Consider the following 17258-nt stretch of genomic DNA (forward strand, 5'->3'; position numbering starts at 1 on the left):
TTGGCCTGACTAAAGGCTCATTGAAGGTACTGCGAGACATAGACGCCGTAGCCTACGCCGGTGGGAGCCCTTTATACTTGTGTGCTCGTTCTTTTTTTTGCCAGTCGGATTCATTTTTGTTTCTGCTCCCTGCTTCACTTTCAACAATGGCGACTGAAACTTTCCTCGAAGACGAGTCGTACAAATGTTTGTATCTCCGAACCCCCTCAGTTGACCTTTCCTCAATGTGTTCCATCTTTATTGATCCAAAACAATCAATTTGAAAATTGCGGAGATCGAGAAATACTAAAGCGGAAACACGCCGCAGCCCATTGTTCCATTTCTGGGGAGGTGCATGTCGGCTACAGCGCTAGGGTCTGCCTATGCTCTGCGTCAAAGTCTAAGCCGCCTGTAACTCCAAACTAATTCAAAAAGAGACGACCAAGAGGTGAAGCTTGAGTGGCCTCTAGTCAGGCAGTTGGCAACCTATGAGGTGATGTGGCCACATCTTTTGTTGCCCCTAAATTTCTGTCCTGTTAAAGTAGATGAGTTATATAAAAATTGATCCATGTACGATTGTAATGAAATTAGCTAGAGAGACAAAACCGATCTCATTTTTTTAATCACTACTTAAAATATACTTTTATTTTGGAGCCTTTTATGATTTTAAGTGAGTTTTAATGTAGCTCTACTGTTTAAATTGTTCTGTCTTTAACTTTTATGTGCCTGTTTTTAATAATGCAGATTTTTATGTTCCTGTGAAGCACGTTTTTGATTTGAAAAGTGCTTTACAATTAAAGTTGCTGCAGCTGCACTCGTTGCGGTAATCATGCATGTTATGTATGTTGCTCTTCTATGTTGAATTGGTATCTGAAACATAGACTCTCTGACAATCTTCAAATCCAGACTCAAAACTCATCTTTTTAACCCGCTTTCCCTCTAATCTCATTTCTATATACTTTTTAAGTCGGCTTTTATTTTTATTGCATTGTATATTTTATTCTCATGAGGTTTTGTATTCCTGTTTTTTGTAAGGTGACCTTGACTGTTCTATAAAGTGCCCACAAATAAAATATATGTTTGGCATGATTTTATTATTCGTTCTTGTGACATTCACAGCACTCACGTAAAGCTGCTATTAGATTCATCATGTAGGGTCTTTAGGTCTTACTTACTTTGCATCTAATAATGCAAAACAATAATCAGCTGCTCTTTTTAATAGTTTTAAATTTAACAAATAGATTAAATACCTATACATGATGTGAAGGGAGCTCACTGTCCTTGGTATTAGTCCTTGTTCATGGTCTTATCAGCACCTTACTGCAGCAGCTTATAAGATGTTAAAAAACACTCCAAAACTCAACAGCCATTTTAAAATGGAGACAAAGTGTTCCTGAAACACTTCCAGATCAGAGGCTAATCATATTTTTCAGGCACACACATAATCTCCTGCTTAATTCAAAGATGGTCAGCCTGGTTTGCCTAATTTCCATATCGACCTGAACTCACTCTCTCTCTCTCTCGCTCTTCCTCTCCCTCCCTCCCTCTTCCCTCGGCCTCCCCTTCCTCCAGGCGGACGGCAAGGCGGTGGATGGCAGCCTGCTGGGAGATGCCAACGGCGTCGAGCCAGCGCCAGGCAGAGCGAAGGAGTCTGGGAAGTGGCAGAAGCCGAGGTTCTCTCGGAAAGCTCTGATGAAGTGCTGCCTGGTCAAATGGATCATCGCCAGCACGCAGCCACAGGACAAAGGTGAGGGGAGGGAGAAATCCTTCTGAATGCTCGACAAGTCTCACTAACAGTGCTTGAATTGATCGCTGGATTGACTGGATGCACCTCCTGGCCTTCTGGAGGTCCCCGCAGGGTCGACTGACTCATTGCGCCGAGCAGATGACCTCAGGGTCAAGTACCGAGAGATCATTTAACTGCATACGCTCATTTATCAATGTGTCTACGGCCGCGGTTTCACCATCAATATTCTCTACACAGACCTGAAACACTGCGATACATCTTACCTCACCCTGTTTGTTCCTCTTTTTATCTTCACAAGCACATGGTGGATAAACAAAACTGCAGGATCTAAGGTAAAACTCAGTTAAAAGACAGTGATTGCAACATAATCCACCAATAAAATATTAAGTACAGATCTAAAGAACAGAAAACCAAACTTGTAGGGCTGGAAATTTACAGAAGTCACACCAAATATCCGTTGCCTCCTTTATTCTTACAGTATAAACAAATAATTTAAAACAACAATTATCAGGCTTCTTGTCAAACAGTAGCTGTATTCGATCCATCTATATCTACTGGATATGTTATGTATTTTTCCTCCTCAGTAGAAGCCTGCTGAGGCTTCAGAAAGGATTTGCAGTCCTGAACAGGCCTTAAAAGACCTAAAAGGTGATATTAGAACATCGTTAATGGTTTTTTCAGCCTTTGTGGAGTCAGGATGTTGCTTGGACTGAGCATCAGTCCTGGTTTGTTTATGAGTCTCAGTGCTCCACCCAGTGGTCCAGCTGTGATCGTGCACAGTTAATCTTTAGCCTTCAAGGAATCAGACTTCATATCTAGTCCGCCTCTTTTAACTGATGTGTTATCACCCGCCACTTATGACAGACAAAGCTTTCTGTGGATGGTTTTCTGGGAATGTGTGGTTGAATTATCCACTATTGTTGCGCTGTCCAAATAAATGTTTTATGGTTCTTGAAACAAGGATCAATACATATGTTTGATATTCTCCAGTCAGAGGCTTTATAACCTCATTCCTCCTCCTTCTCTTCTTCTTCTTCATCTCTTTCCCGTCATTTCCTTCTGCACCTCTCCCTCTCCATCCCTGCATCATTTAAGTACGTCTCTCCTTTCCCATTTATCTCGGCCTTCTCATTTTATTCACTTCTTTTATTAATTTATCTCATACGTGTCTCCTCTTTAACTTCATTAACCCCTCGTCTGCCTGTTTGTCGCCTGTTCCCTTACCCATTTCCTTTCTCATCTGTTTGTTTCTGTCTCCTTCCCTTCTTCTCCCTCCTGATTTCTCTGTCTCTCATTTTCCTTTACTAACTCGTTTTTGCCTTCCATACTGCCTCTTGCTCTTTATCACCACCTGCTTGTTTCCATTTTGTCCTTTCATCCACTAAATGTTATTTTTTTCTGTCCTTTCTTGGCCTCTTCCTTCTTCACACCATATCTTTCTCATCCCTTTTTTCCACTTTTCTTTCCTTCTCTTCGTCCTTGTCTCCTTCCTCCCTACCTGCCTGCCTCCTCTTTTTCTGCATGAAGCTGTATTTCCTTTCCCTCCTTACCTTTGCCAAAGTTGAAACAGGCAGCAAACATTGCCCTGTCTCCTCCACAGAGCTTTAATTAAACCAAATGAGGCGGTGTTCGTGACTCGTCTGAGGTCAGTTCATCCTCACGTAGCGTGTAATGCTACTCTAGCGGGTCACTGAAATGCGAGAGCTCGATTCGGTCGCATCAGGCCCGTCGCTGTGGCTATCACACAATCCTGTTGATCACGCACACATTTTTAATCGGATAAGCGTCTCCTCTTTCTCTCTTGGCTCCGGTGCAGAGAAACGTTGCACTTTGGCGTCCCCCTGTGGCAAAAACAGACTGTTTACATTTGAGACAGTGTGTGAATCCCTTTAATATCAGAGAGCATCCAGCAAGCTGCTTGGATAAAACGTGTTCAGGCTGAAAGTGTTGTTTTCCTTTTTGTCTTTGCAGCAGATTTGGCCTTTGTAGACCCAGGACTTTTTGGATATGGCATCAGTTGCAGTGCATTAGCAGACATATTTTACACTGTGAAGATCTGAATTGCACATACTTAGCGTTACCTGGTTTAGGCAGCTGATTTAGCGGTAAATGCAGTTTGAACTTTTGACAGATGATGAGTATTTTTACAGATTTCCATAATCTATAGTAAGGTAATGCTTTTTTTCTGTGCCTTGCAGCTAAATCTGTGAAAGCGTCACAATAGTCACGGAGAGAGAAAGAAAATCCTGGCTGTGATGAGATATATATATTATCTCAGCAGCGCCGAGGGAGGAGAGATTCAGCTTTGGCAGTGGGCATGCCCTCATAATAGTCGGCAGCTAAAAATAGCCGCTCGGAGATGGTGCACCAGACAGCGGTGGTGGGGAGCTGGATTAGTTTAGGTGTGGAGAGGTTGAGGCTGTTTTATAGACTGCTAGACATGAAGTGCTACGGCTAAGGGTTTGTGGAGATGGATGCTACTCTGACCTGCTGTCAGTTTATTTCTTGTGATACTGATACGATATGAGTCTTTAAATGTTTATTTTTTGGTGCTATTTTGTTGGAAACAGAGAAGGTAGAGAGGTTAAAGGTTGTGCAAAATGTGCTTTACCAGGACTGCATTCGTAGCAGTATGGAGAACGTTTATAAAGATGAATTAACTCTCCATGGCGTCACTCATAGCAGGGAGACTGGTTTTGAAGCTCAGTGTGGGTGGCATCGGCTCTTGCCATCTTGGCTGTGCTTTTGTAGTTCCCAACTTTCTGCTCAAAAACAGATGAAGAGGTAGACGGGTGTCGTGGCAACTGAAAATCAGTCGCTTGTCTAGTGCAGATGAGAGTTGGTCAAAATACCAAGTTATGACACAATACTTCGTTTCTCGAAACCTTTATTGCTTGCAAGCAAGAGCCACTCATCAGCGACGGATGATGACTGAAGAGAGGCAGTCTCTCCTCAGCGTTTATACTATCCTAAACAATGTTCATATCTGTAGTCACATCATAAGATTACATATGACTTGACACAGCTCATTGTACTAACATCTCAGCATGCATCTCATGACACACACTTCTCCTTCACTTTAACCATCATTGATCATGATGTACCGTGACCTTTCTCCAGAACACATATACACGGAAGAGGTACCTCAATTTCCCCTTCAGGATGAACTCCTCAAAGTTAGTTCCTTATGTTAATTCACACAACATATTACACAATGGAGCTTACAACAACATATCCATTCATACCTTGCAACCACATGATTATCATAAGGCAGAGCTTCAGACCATACCACAAGCTTCCACCCTACATACAATCTAATGTTGCATCCAAATATGTTAGGTTTCATATATAATATAAAAATAATAAGGGACATTTAAGAATTTCCCTCACATGGGGCCACCTGTGTGGGAGTCCACCTGTCGTTCAAAGCGCCCACACCCTTAATTATGAATAAACGTAAGCCATAATATAATTTAAACATGTGTGTAAATATTAATTCACCTCTGTACGATTGCCATTAATGGAGAGAGCATTAATTAATGGAGGTTACTGCTTGTTTTAAACCAACACGTCGATAAAATTAATAATCAGAACATCATAAAAACTTTTCCTGGTGGGCTTGAATTTCTTAGGTTGATGATTTGGTGGAATCTGTAAGTTTGTGTGCACTGATCAGCCAGAACATTAATGAGAGATGAAGGGAATTACATTAAAGACATGCTCTTTAGGTTCATTGGTGATTCTAAATTGGCCGTAGGTGTGCATGTGAGTGTGAATGGTTGTCTGTCTCTCTGTGTTAGCCCTGCGATAGACTGGCGACCTGTCCTGGGTGTATCCCGCTTCTCGCCCAAGGACAGCTTCGATAGCCTCCAGCCCCCCCCCCGCAACCCTTCACAGGACAAGCGGTTACACCCCCACCCCTTAGCAACAACACTCCCTGAGTGCAGCCATCCCCAGCAGGACAAAGTGGCCTTCCACACCACAAAAACTGCTTAAGAACAGCTAAAAATATAAATAAATAATATAATCCAAGCTGTCGACTGGGCTTCTAAACTCCTCATACCCCATACTAATCAAGTATCTATGGGATCCTTTGGAGCAAGCCTGATCCACAGAGGCCCCTCCCCTCAACCCATAGGACCCAAAGACTCCTCTATCAGCATCCTGGTGCCAGACACCACAGGACACTCTCAGAAGGCCCATGTCCATTTCAATATTAGATATTAGGCAGGTGGTTTTAATGTTGTGGCTGATGAGTGTACATTCATATCTTGCAGATCTGTTCTTTGACACATCCATCATCTGTCTAATGCCTCAGTTTGAATGGATTTTATGTATTTATTTAACATATTTATTTAACATATTCATTAAATATTCGGTGGAAACTGAGAGACGAACAGGAAAGATATCAGTGGCTGTAATATGAAAAGTGTAATATGAGTCGGATTAGATACTGAGAAGAGGCGAAGAGGGAGGGAGCAAAGTAGTGAGATTTGGTTTCTTATCTGAACTACTGCAGCTTGGGTCTGTATGACTTCTGCCGGTCGGTGAAAGTGAGGTGAACTTCAGAGGGCGAGCGTGTCCCGGCGACCAGCGCGGCGGCCTAATGTTGGCTGAAACAGGAGGAGCGTTGATGGGTGTCGGTTTGGTGTCTTGCGGTTTGTCAGGGTCGGTCATGTGAAACGCCAGCGGATCAGGGCGTCAGGACAGACACAGCATCATGCGATTCAGTTCACCTCCTCTGAGGCAACAAGGGTAGAGGAGAGAGAAGAAGAAGAAGAGGAGATAGGACGTGGAGGAGGGAGTGGACATCACCTGTAAGCAAACTGGGACACCAAGGAGGGTTAGGGTTTTATCTGAAGACGAACAGGCAGCATCAGATCAAGAGAACTTTTTACTTTTTCTGCATGTGCTTTTAGAGCATCTTTTTCCTATTTGCTGAAGTGGTTTGACTGACTTCATCTTGCAAGAACGCAGACTTTTTGCTGCTGCTGGCGGCCAAAGTTTTGAAGATGAGTGCGTGCAGAGCAGGGTGTGAAAAGGAAATCACCAGGCTGCTGCGGTGCTTCTTTGGCTTCATCACGGGGACGCTAATTCAAGGTATTATCTCGTTTGTTATTTCACTAACAACAGGTTAAACGTCTGTCATTGATGGAAACTTTATTTCTTCTGGTTCTGATAACAAAAACAAAAACACTTTGGTTCATTTTCTGATGGTGTTTCACTACGAGCACTGCAGTTACAAGAATATCTGTGTATGTTTTTTATTTTCTGTGACAGAGAGTTCATTCACTAAATATGAATCTGTTGGAGAACGCTGTATATTTATTTAATTTTTAGTTTTTCTCTTTCATATGTTTACTCTTCTTCATTTGAGAGCGTGGTAGTACGGTACTTTTTACACAATTATATTTATCTGACAAGTTGTTTTTATCTTCTTTCCTCTTAACTTATTGATGTCCCACACTTTCACATTTATCTTGGGACACTTTCGGAGGTTCCTGACCAGTAGGTTAAGAAACCTCTGACCTAAACTGATTATAAGGCTTCTTAACATTGAATTATTTAAATTAACTAAACATATATTATTGGATAACTTATCAGTCTTTTATTAATTACCTATATTGCATTTTCGTAAACTTCTAGTCTTGTGTTTTGTTTAGTCTTGCGTGCACTTTTGAATACAGGGTTTATACCACTTGTGCTACTTGTAAAGCAGCATTTTACTTCACTAAGATCGTCAGTACTCTTCCATCTGTATATTAAATATCATTATCTTTAGTGAATATGTAATTCTGACATGTGGCAGACGTTTCGAACCTTTAGGTCTCAAATAGGCTCTAACATTTACCTCTTGTAGCCATACTTAAAAAGACTTTATGCCTTTTTTGTCCTCAAATCCTCATTATCATTGCTGTTATGCTGCTATGGTGTGCGCTGCTGGTGGATTTTGTCCAGCCAGTGGCACATTTTCCAAATTACTGCCATTATTACTATTCTGTCCTTCTTGTGTTAGCCTGTCTGTCCTTCAGGTCATCATTGATTGGATGAAAGTCTATCCTTTGTCCTCTTCCCGTGTCCTCTCATCCAACAAACACTTCATTGAGTCACCACCAGCTGAATCAGCACTTCCTGTCCCCAGGTTCTCCCCCTTTAGCCGTCCATCCATTCCCCTATTTGTGAAATCTCCATCTTTTTGTAATATATTCAGAAGTGTAAGGACGCCTCAGGGTGCCCTGTTTACACGTCCTCTTTTAGAGAGGCAACAGGAGACGGGACTGGAAGATGAACGCTCTCTGCAGATGAGAACCACTTTCTTTTGCCTCCTGCTGGTTTCAGTCTCACTGCGTCGTCTGTCGTCTTGGCAGTTCCCAGTTTGAATCTCCATAATTGAGTCCTCCTCCAGGTAGCTTCAGGTGTCCAATCCGTTAACCAAACCTAATTTCGCCTTAGCAGGACGGGCAGATGGAAGGGAAAGGGATAGAGATACTTAGGGGATGGATAAAGGGAAATGAGAGGAATAAAAATACAACCAGGGCAGGGGAGAAAAAATGAGCTTTGATTAAGAAGTACCTATTTTAATTACACAGCTTAGGTTGGCTTTGAACCTGCCCTGCTGAGGTGGTTTTATGAAAAGGAGATTATCTCATGTGGAAGTGAGACTTGGGTTTACTTTTAATTGGAACGCATCAAACAGTAGAAAGGTAAGAAGCAGAGATAGCAGATGTGGAAAAAATCCTGAAATAACTTTTCTGTTATGACCATTGTTAGATTTCTGCAGCTCTTGTACAAAGCTGGAGAGGCCGTACTGACGGTTTAATTGTCTGGGGTGTTGTAAACAGAGTGTGTAGCGGGTAGTTTTTATGAACACTTGATGCAATGTGAAGAAAAGTTTTCATCTTTAGTCCCTGGAGGTGGCTGTTAGAGAAGAGGCAAGCAGTAAAAAAAAAAAGATACGACCTGAGCAGCAGCGCTTCAACCCACTGTACTGTTTGTTTTGTGTGTAGAAAACCACCATGCAGATTTCCACTTGTGTGCGTATTTACATGTCCAGAGAATCAGGTGCAGGTTTAGATTTCTCTGTGGCTTGTTTCTCCTTGTGTTGGTTGTTGTTCCAGATCAATCACAGAAACTGATGACAAACCTCAGAGCGTGTACCTATTGGTTTGCAGCTGAGTAAGCTCTTTATACGATCTTTGAATAGCCAGAAAAATTTGATCCACTCTCTCATGTTTCACTTCCTTCTCTGTCCTCTCTGATTGTGTTAGTGAATGGACGTTAGCGGCTCCTACGCTCGGCTGTGTGTAGTCTGGTGTGTGACGCCCTCTAGTGGACAGATACGTGGTCTTAGAAATAAGACCTAATAAGGTGTCTACAGATGTGTTGCCTGACTAATAAAATAGATTTATATATAACTAGGCACAAGTTTTACCTCATCATGAAAAGAGTTTTAAGTAGAAAAATCAAAGACATCACGTGATCGGTGTGATGTTCAGCACACTCCCAATTCGATAACACAAATATCTCCTTGTTGCAGCTCCTCAACTTTGCAGTAGAAATCAATCAATAATTAAATAATTAAAACATAAAATGTTATGAAAATTCTTGATAATGTAGGGCAATTAAATCTTAAAAATGTAAAATGAACGAGCACGGCCCTCTGACGGGAAAAAACTAAATAGTTATTTGACATTGTGAATTATAGCCTTAATATTTATTGATCTGGTAATTAATTATGTATGAAAATGTTCTGTTATTTGTTGTTTTGCTGGTAGGACTGTGAAACACACATCTCCAGGGTCCAATGAGTGCTCCATAACAGGGATTGAGATGACTGCAAACAAGATACGTGGGGAATTAGATTAATTATTTTTCCATTTCTCATCAACATGCGAGGTGTCACTCAGTGACCAGAATAAAACATGTGTCATTTTACATTAGTGCAGTTAGCTTGCATCTGTCCAAAGAGCATATGCCTACCGAGCATGCGCCTCTAATGCTCTGTGTTTGTAGAAATCTAACAAGTTTAAGAATATGCAACATTTAGAGCCAAGCTAACTGTAATTAAGTGGTGAAAAGTTTATCAGGCTGACATCATGGTCATCTGCAGGTCTAGAGAGGATGACCCTGATGGAGGCCACAGGCTGAAACACCTTGATCTAATAAAGCTGTTCCATGGACTTAAAAATTTTGAACGTAGGTGCACTCATTGTTACCCTCTGTTTCTAGTCTTTCTGTGAAGCTAAGCTAATTAGCTCCTGGCTGTAGCTTTACATTTCCTGAGCAAAAAGAAAGTGATTCATTTATTTTTGAATGTCTCAATGTTTTATCCCAACTTTAGTAATGAATGGTAACCATGTTAATCTTCACACAGTTAGTTATGGAGACAACATAAGATCTTATTTATTATTAACTATTTATGTCATGTTGGCTGTGTGAATCCATACAAATAACCTGAACTTGATGCACATTGACTGACTAGCTTGACTCACTTCTAGATGGAAATGAAGCAGATTGCCCGTAATAACTTTGCGCTGATGATCATTTTATTCATTTTCATCTGACTTTCAGCCTAATACAGATTTAAACTGTAACGGCTAAAAGCACCGCTGCCTTTATTGTAGTTCGGAGGTGTGTGTTATTGCTGCTTTTGCTTTTTTCCGAACAAAACGCAGTCAAATCAATGTTTGTTCATGAGTCCCCATGAACAGATTTGTATAAGTATCAAACTATGTGGCCCTTCTGTTTGGAAAAATTAGTACAGTTGTAGATTGTAGTATAAAACACAGAGGGAAGTACACTGCCTGGCCAAAAAAAAGTCGCCACCTGAATTTAACTAAGCAAATAGGTACGAGCCTTCTATTGGATAATTACTGCATGGGTGATTATCTTTCAGCTGGCAACAAGTTATTTAACCCCAACTGATGCAATGAGTAGCTTCTCATTTCTTAAACAACCATGTCTAAAGACACATCCTGTGGTTGTGGGAAAGATGTTAGTCTGTTTGAGAAGGGTCAAATCATTGGCATGCATCAAGCAGAGAAAACATCTAAGGAGATTGTAGAAACTACTAAAATTGGGTTAAGAACTGTTAAACGCATTATTAAAAACTGGAAGGATAGTGGGGAACCATCGTCTTCCAGGAAGAAAAAATCCTGATCGTGATCGGCGATCACTTAAAGGAACTCAAGGGATTGGGACTGAACAGCTGTGTAGCCTTAAGAAAACCACTAATCAGTGAAGCTAACTGGAAAAAAAGGCTTCAACTTGCTAGGGAGCATAAAGATTGGACTCTGGAGCAATGGAAGAAGGTCATGTGGTCTGATGAGTCCAGATTTACCCTGTTCCAGAGTGATGGGGGCATCAGGGTAAGAGGAGAGGCAGATGAAGTGATGCACCCATCATGCCTAGTGTCTACTGTTCAAGCCTGTGGGGGCAGTGCTATGATCTGGGGTTGCTGCAGTTGCTCAGGTCTAGGTTCAGCAACATTATGTTGCCCAAAGAATGAGGTCAGCTGACTACCTGAATATACTGAATGACCAGGTTATTCCATCAATGGATTGTTTCTTCCCTGATGTTCACGGGCATATTACAAGATGACAATGCCAGGATTCATGGGGCTCAGATTGTGAAAGAGTGGTTCAGGGAGCATGAGACATCATTTTCACACATTGATTGACCACCACAGAGTCCAGACCTTAACCCCATTGAGAATCTTTGGGATGTGCTGGAGAAGGCTTTGTGCAGTGGTCAGACTCTCCCATCATCAATACAAGATCTTGGTGGAAAATGAATGAAACACTGGATGGAAATAAATCTGGTGACATTGCAGAAGCTTATCGAAACAATGCCACAGCAAAGCTAAAGGCAGTCAAATGAAATATTAGAGTGGGGGTTTTTTTGGCCAGGCAGTGTACAAATTACACATGTTAGTGATATAGTTAAATATAGAGATAATAGAGAGATGCTCGGGTTTCTAGGATTATGAGTTGTTAGAGTTGTTTGGACTCAGTCACGTTCCTATGAGCCGAAACGATCAGAAGAGAGGAAGGGGAAAAAAAAGAAACGTAGAGGTGTGTGATGTGTGTGATGTGAAAGGTCAGAAGCTCAGCAGAGCCGTTTGATCCCTTCCTTTTTCTTAACTCTCTCGCTGTGACGTGGTGTCACAAACTCAAACAGATTTTCAAATGAGGCCTCGCACACCCTCACATATCTCTCTCACCTGTCGTCTTTTTCCACAGTGTCAGGCAGCAGCCTTTGTCGGTACATGAGATTCAGACTTTCAGGCTCTGCTCATTTGACTTCTTTTCAGGCTGGGCTGAGATTTTTAGTACCCGGAGTCAAACGTACAGGCTCGGGCCATTTACAGCATTCTGTTAGCATTGATCTCCATGACTGAGTGTTCACATTTAAGCCTCTAAAGTTTGGCTCTTGTCTCGTTAGCCCTCCTTAGCTCTCCTTCAGCATCCAAAGTATCTCAGTCGGCTTTGTTGTTGTGGTGGTTCAGCTGCATTATGGGAGCTGTAATGGCTGCTCTCTCTGTGGAGGCCAGGAGGCGCCTCTCTCGGCCCAGCTGCCTCTCTCACTGTGGCCACAGTGCAGCCAGGTACCATCGCTCAGGTAGGCACTCGCATTAAAACTCTGTCTGTCTTTAGATTCGCTGTTTTCCACTCATTTGTTGCTCCATGTATTCTATTTTCTAATTTTCTACTCTTTGTTTCTCTAATTAGTTGGTTATCAATACATGTTACTGCTTTACAATATAGTCTTATCCACAGTATTGATTAAAAATTTATAATTTATTCATTTTATGTGTGAAAAATTGGATTATTTTAAATGTCATTTTGCAATAACACCATGTTAAACACCCAGTGCATGTAAAAGTTATTTATAATACCTTGATATTAGCCAGATTTTGCACCTTTAAACTGTTAATGATAATAAAACTTTTCTTGAGTTAAGTGTAAATGTTTCCTCTGTAATGAAATTTTGATTATTTTGCAGCCATAAATATTTATTTATCCTTATTAAGAATTTGCAAAGATAACATACTTTTTTTAATAACCTTCCAAAATATATATAAACTAAGTGCTGTGTTGCTAAAGTATCACAGACGAGACAACAAGTGTTTAGATCAGCTGACTATCCAAACAAAGGTTCTAAAAAAGGCAACTGGACTTGTAGAGTTTTCTGAGAAGACGTTTCACCACTCAGTTGCCTTTTTTGAACCTTTGTTTGGATATACCATGACCTGGATGACTGAGAACCTTCACAGACATCAGCTGATTACTTTAGTTTGATTATGTGCTGGTTAAATCTCTCATGTGTGAGAGAGTTATTTGTCAAACTCTGAGCGTTTCCCTATGACTGTGTCAAATACCCCAGCAGTCAAGAGGCTTAAGTGTGTTTTCAGCGCGTCTTCCTCTCCGTGAAGATATTAGCTGATGTGTCCGACTAAGAGGAAACGGTGGGTGCTCTCTCCCTATTTACCGAGTGTTGTGTCAGCAGGCCGTGCCATATGTACCTTTTAAAAACCTGTTAGCGTCCTAATGGCCTGGCCAGAGGAAAGACCACACATTTTTCAACCTCATCAATGTGCTGCAGAACAAACTTAAATGTTCAAAATAAACTCAAACACACGCAGATCGCCACATGCGTGCTGGGTAACTGGCCCAGACACCATCGTTGTGACATTTCAAAAAAGTATAATTTAAAAAAAAAAAACCTACATTTTAGTGTCTCCACCATTTACTTCCATTTATTTATTTATTTATTTTTTACTGTGGAACTTCTGAATTACATGTTGTGAGACTTCCTTTGCGCAAAATGCATTTTTTTAATTGCAGTCCCAACCATCTGATATCCACCGCCAGCCAAATCAAAACACATTTTAAAGATTTTAAATTAAAATACAACTAAGTTAAATTCCTGGCCGCAACTTCCACTATAACACCAGCCAGTCACTACTTACATATATGAGTTCATGTTAAATATGTTTAAACTAGCTTTGTATAGTTTGTCGTTGTTATAGGTCGGCTGCCATTGCTTTTAATGTACATGCACTCTAGTATAATATGTATTTTGATGACCGTTTGTTGATGCCCAGCAAGAGAGTGGTGTTTGGACATCGCTTTAGCAGTTGTTGATGACTTTCTGTTGTTGCCTCTTATAAATAAACAAATGGGGGGAGGAGGTGGGGCACCACCAGCACCATCTCACCACAAAGATATTGATCCATCTCTCATCTATACGCCCTATCTCTAACCAAGTCGATGCATTAACACACACAAAGCCTTGATACATTAGCATGTGCAGAGTAATCAGCTATTATCTTTTCACCAGCTGAACACAGCCCTCTTCATGCACACTCATGCTCAGACACTAATATTTCCTCTTGTTAGACAATATAGAGATGTACATGTAGTATTCAGGGTTCACACTATCTTCTGTTCACAAAGAAACAGATGAAAACTTTGAGGAGGAGCAGATGGAGGTGGGTTTTCACCTGTTTGGGTAATCTGACTTCACCCTTCATCAGCAAACTCTGTCAGTGGATTCTAGTCTTGGACAGTCAATCAGATGATCCCAAGAAGATGCAAAACCTCCATCAAGATGAAACGCAGAAGCAACATTGGGAACTTTAACAGGAAAACTGACTAAATTAAGATGCAAAATGACCAAAATGACTACAAAAAGACAAAATAGACTGAGGAAAGCCACTAAAACATACAAAACAACAGTAAAAACCTGCAAAATTGGAAAACGGCAACAAAACTAATACAAAAAGATACAAAATGACTAAAAATATTTGCGAAAAGACAACAAAACTGATCACTGACACAATATGACCATTAAAAAACATACAAAATGATTGCAAGAAGACTCAAAACAACCATAAAAAGATACAAAACGACAAAACTGTCTCCTTCAGAGGCAGCTATTTACATTATTTCATATTATATTGATTATTTGTTTCATCACCTGTTTATTATGGTTCTCTTCTACACCTGCTGCATGGATGTGAGAGTATTAGAGGTGAAGAGGTGAAGAGGTGGTTGTGGCGAGGACAGAAAGCACAAGAGCAAAGAAGGAGCCCAAACAGGGGGGGGTTGAAGGTCTGTGGTTGACCATAGTTGTGGAGTGACAGAGGAGATGGAGTGAGGAGGAGGAGGAGGAGGAGGAGGCCGAGGCAGCGAGCAAAAGCAAATCGGACGGACAGATGGAGCAAAAGAAGGAGTGAAGTAGACTACACAGAGAGAGAGGAGGACAGGATGGTTTTAAAGTTTAAGGTGGAAGGGGCACTTCAGTTGTTAAACCTCAGCTGAAGCGAGCGCCGAGGTTCGAGGGAGGAAGAAGTTGCTGCTAGAAGCTGCAACAGATAAATTCAGGAAGCGGCAAACAGAGAGAGAGAGACAGAGAGAGAGAGAGGGGAGTGGTGGAAAAGTACATGCGGAGGAGGAAGGAGGAGGTAGTTGCTGGGGGAGGAGGTCTCATTCCCCACAGCTCCTCTCAGTTTCTCGGGATCTCCCCCCTGGACGCTGCTGCCGCCGCTCTAAGTGCCTTCTCTCCACGCTTCCATATCTGGACCTGGATTTTTACAGACGCCGAAGACGGGAGAGCAACACCAAGACTCAACACAACTATCAGCGCTCAAGTTAAATCTGGAAGCTGTCCGGTTGACGTGAGGATTACTGAGTACTGTGGGAAAAGTATTTGCTTGGATGATTTAACAACAAAGCTGGTTTGAGTACTTTGAAAACATTGTTGTAGTTTTTATTTTTATTATTTTTTTATTAATTTTTTTGCAAGACTGAGATGTCGCTGAGACTAGAAAGTCAGTTTGTGCTCAGCCTGCAGGTGAAGTATTTCCAGTGTGTTTATGTCGCACAGCTGAGGTTTTAGAAATTGCTCATACGGTTGAGGAACATAATGGGGTAATTTATTTATCAGTGCTAATTTGGTTTTGCCGTTTTTATGGCATGGAAGATGAGAACACTTGGGTATTTCATGTTCGGTTCTTGGATGTTCTGTTCGATAAGCCAGCCATGTTCACTCAGACTTTCTCCCAGCTAATGGGAGCAAAATCATGAAAATGGACACCGAGGCCGCACCACAGTCTCTGCTTTTCCTGAACGGCATTTTCATCTAAAGCCAATATGTGATTTATTAGCGTAAACTATGACGAGAGGCCGTAAGAAGCAGTTCGGAGCAGAAACTTGCGTCTTTGCCAGTCTGAGCTCCTGAGAGCACGTGCTGGAGTAAAGTCTGGAAAGTGACTCTAAACGTTTCCTTTAATGCACTGTGATTAATGTCTCATGACACAGTCCCTGTTTTCCCTTATGGGTCTGGAGAAGAAGGTTTTCCATATATGTCAGCTTCCACATATTTTCCACTTCACCATCAGTGTTGACATTAGAGCAGCCTTCGTCCAGCTCGCTGGCCTGGATCGCATGCTGCATCCCGGGCCTGGAAACAAACTCATGCACTCCCCCTCCGACCAACACTGATTCCTGCCTCTGGGCCAACATCTGTTGAAAACACTCTCATTGTTGACTTGTACGGCCCGGAGTGACTCGGGTCGGCCCTGAGGCTTCCTCTCACCTCGCCACCGGGGACCAGGCTGTTGTGTTGCAGGCTTGTCACTTAGTGGGCTCCACCTGTGCTGAAGTCATGGGGATCCAGGGCATGGAGCTGTTTGCCATCGGCGTGGTCATCATCCTTTTCATGGCGGTTCTCAAGCAGTTCGGCATCTTGGAGCCAATGTCGTCGTTTGAAGGTAAGGGCCTATATGGGGCCCCTCTGCAGTTTGGTGCTACTGGTATCTTGGATGCACTTCAGCACTGCTTCAATTCACCTTTAAGCATTATACAAACATTTAATAAACAGGTTTTAGACGTTTTCAAGTTAATATACAGCATTTGGCACCAATAAAGTCATATATACATGTATTTGTGTTGTATATCTTCTTAAAGACTCCAGCCTCTGCAGGAAGAATAATAGTTGTTGACACATGGACGCGTAAATTCTAAAGATCTGACGTTACAGTGTTTAATAAATCACCTGATTAAATGTTTGAGTGCTGCTGATGAATCCTAAACACTAATTATTAACCGACACGTTTGGTTTACTGGTGTCGCAGTCTTTACAGAAACACTCTATGATAAAATCCTAACATAATGTTGCCGTGTTTCCTAATTTGGTGATGAAGGTGTTTCTCAGAGGGTTAAATAAAATAAACTGTTTAATATTGTCCAAAATAAGCAAACTAAAAGGACATGGGGGATGATGAAAAGGTGGCATTTTGGATTTTTTATTTTTTTTTTTTCGTGTACGCAAGTCCAAATTCTTGTTTGGATAAACTCTTTATCAGCCTCCGAGTAAACACAGCTGGAGCCGTGCGTCCAATACTTTTGATTTCTCGTTTCCTGAAATGGGGGGAAAATATTCCAGCATCACGTAAAGGAAAACTAAAACTAACAAGTCACAATTTACGGTTAATGTGTAGTAATAATACTTGGGTAAAACGTTGCCA

At 41.5% G+C, this 17258-nt stretch overlaps 1 protein-coding gene across 2 annotated transcripts in view; it reads left to right on the top strand.

Moving 5' to 3' along the window:
• The first annotated feature begins 1656 nt into the window (after positions 1-1656).
• Positions 1657-17258, top strand: part of kcnip3b (Kv channel interacting protein 3b, calsenilin) — a 30541-nt gene continuing 14939 nt past the window's right edge. Inside the window, exon 1 of one of the 2 annotated variants that reach the window (XM_084551526.1) lies at positions 1657-1726. In XM_084551526.1, coding sequence (XP_084407652.1) covers positions 1672-1726 — 55 coding nt within the window. In that variant the 5' untranslated portion in view covers positions 1657-1671. Of the gene's footprint in view, positions 1727-15889; positions 16503-17258 lie in introns of those variants that run through there. The other variant, XM_084551525.1, reaches the window with a different exon arrangement.

The sequence above is a fragment of the Chelon labrosus genome, assembly GCF_963514085.1.
Source record: "Chelon labrosus genome assembly, chromosome: 9".
Classification (NCBI taxonomy): Eukaryota; Metazoa; Chordata; class Actinopteri; order Mugiliformes; family Mugilidae; genus Chelon; species Chelon labrosus.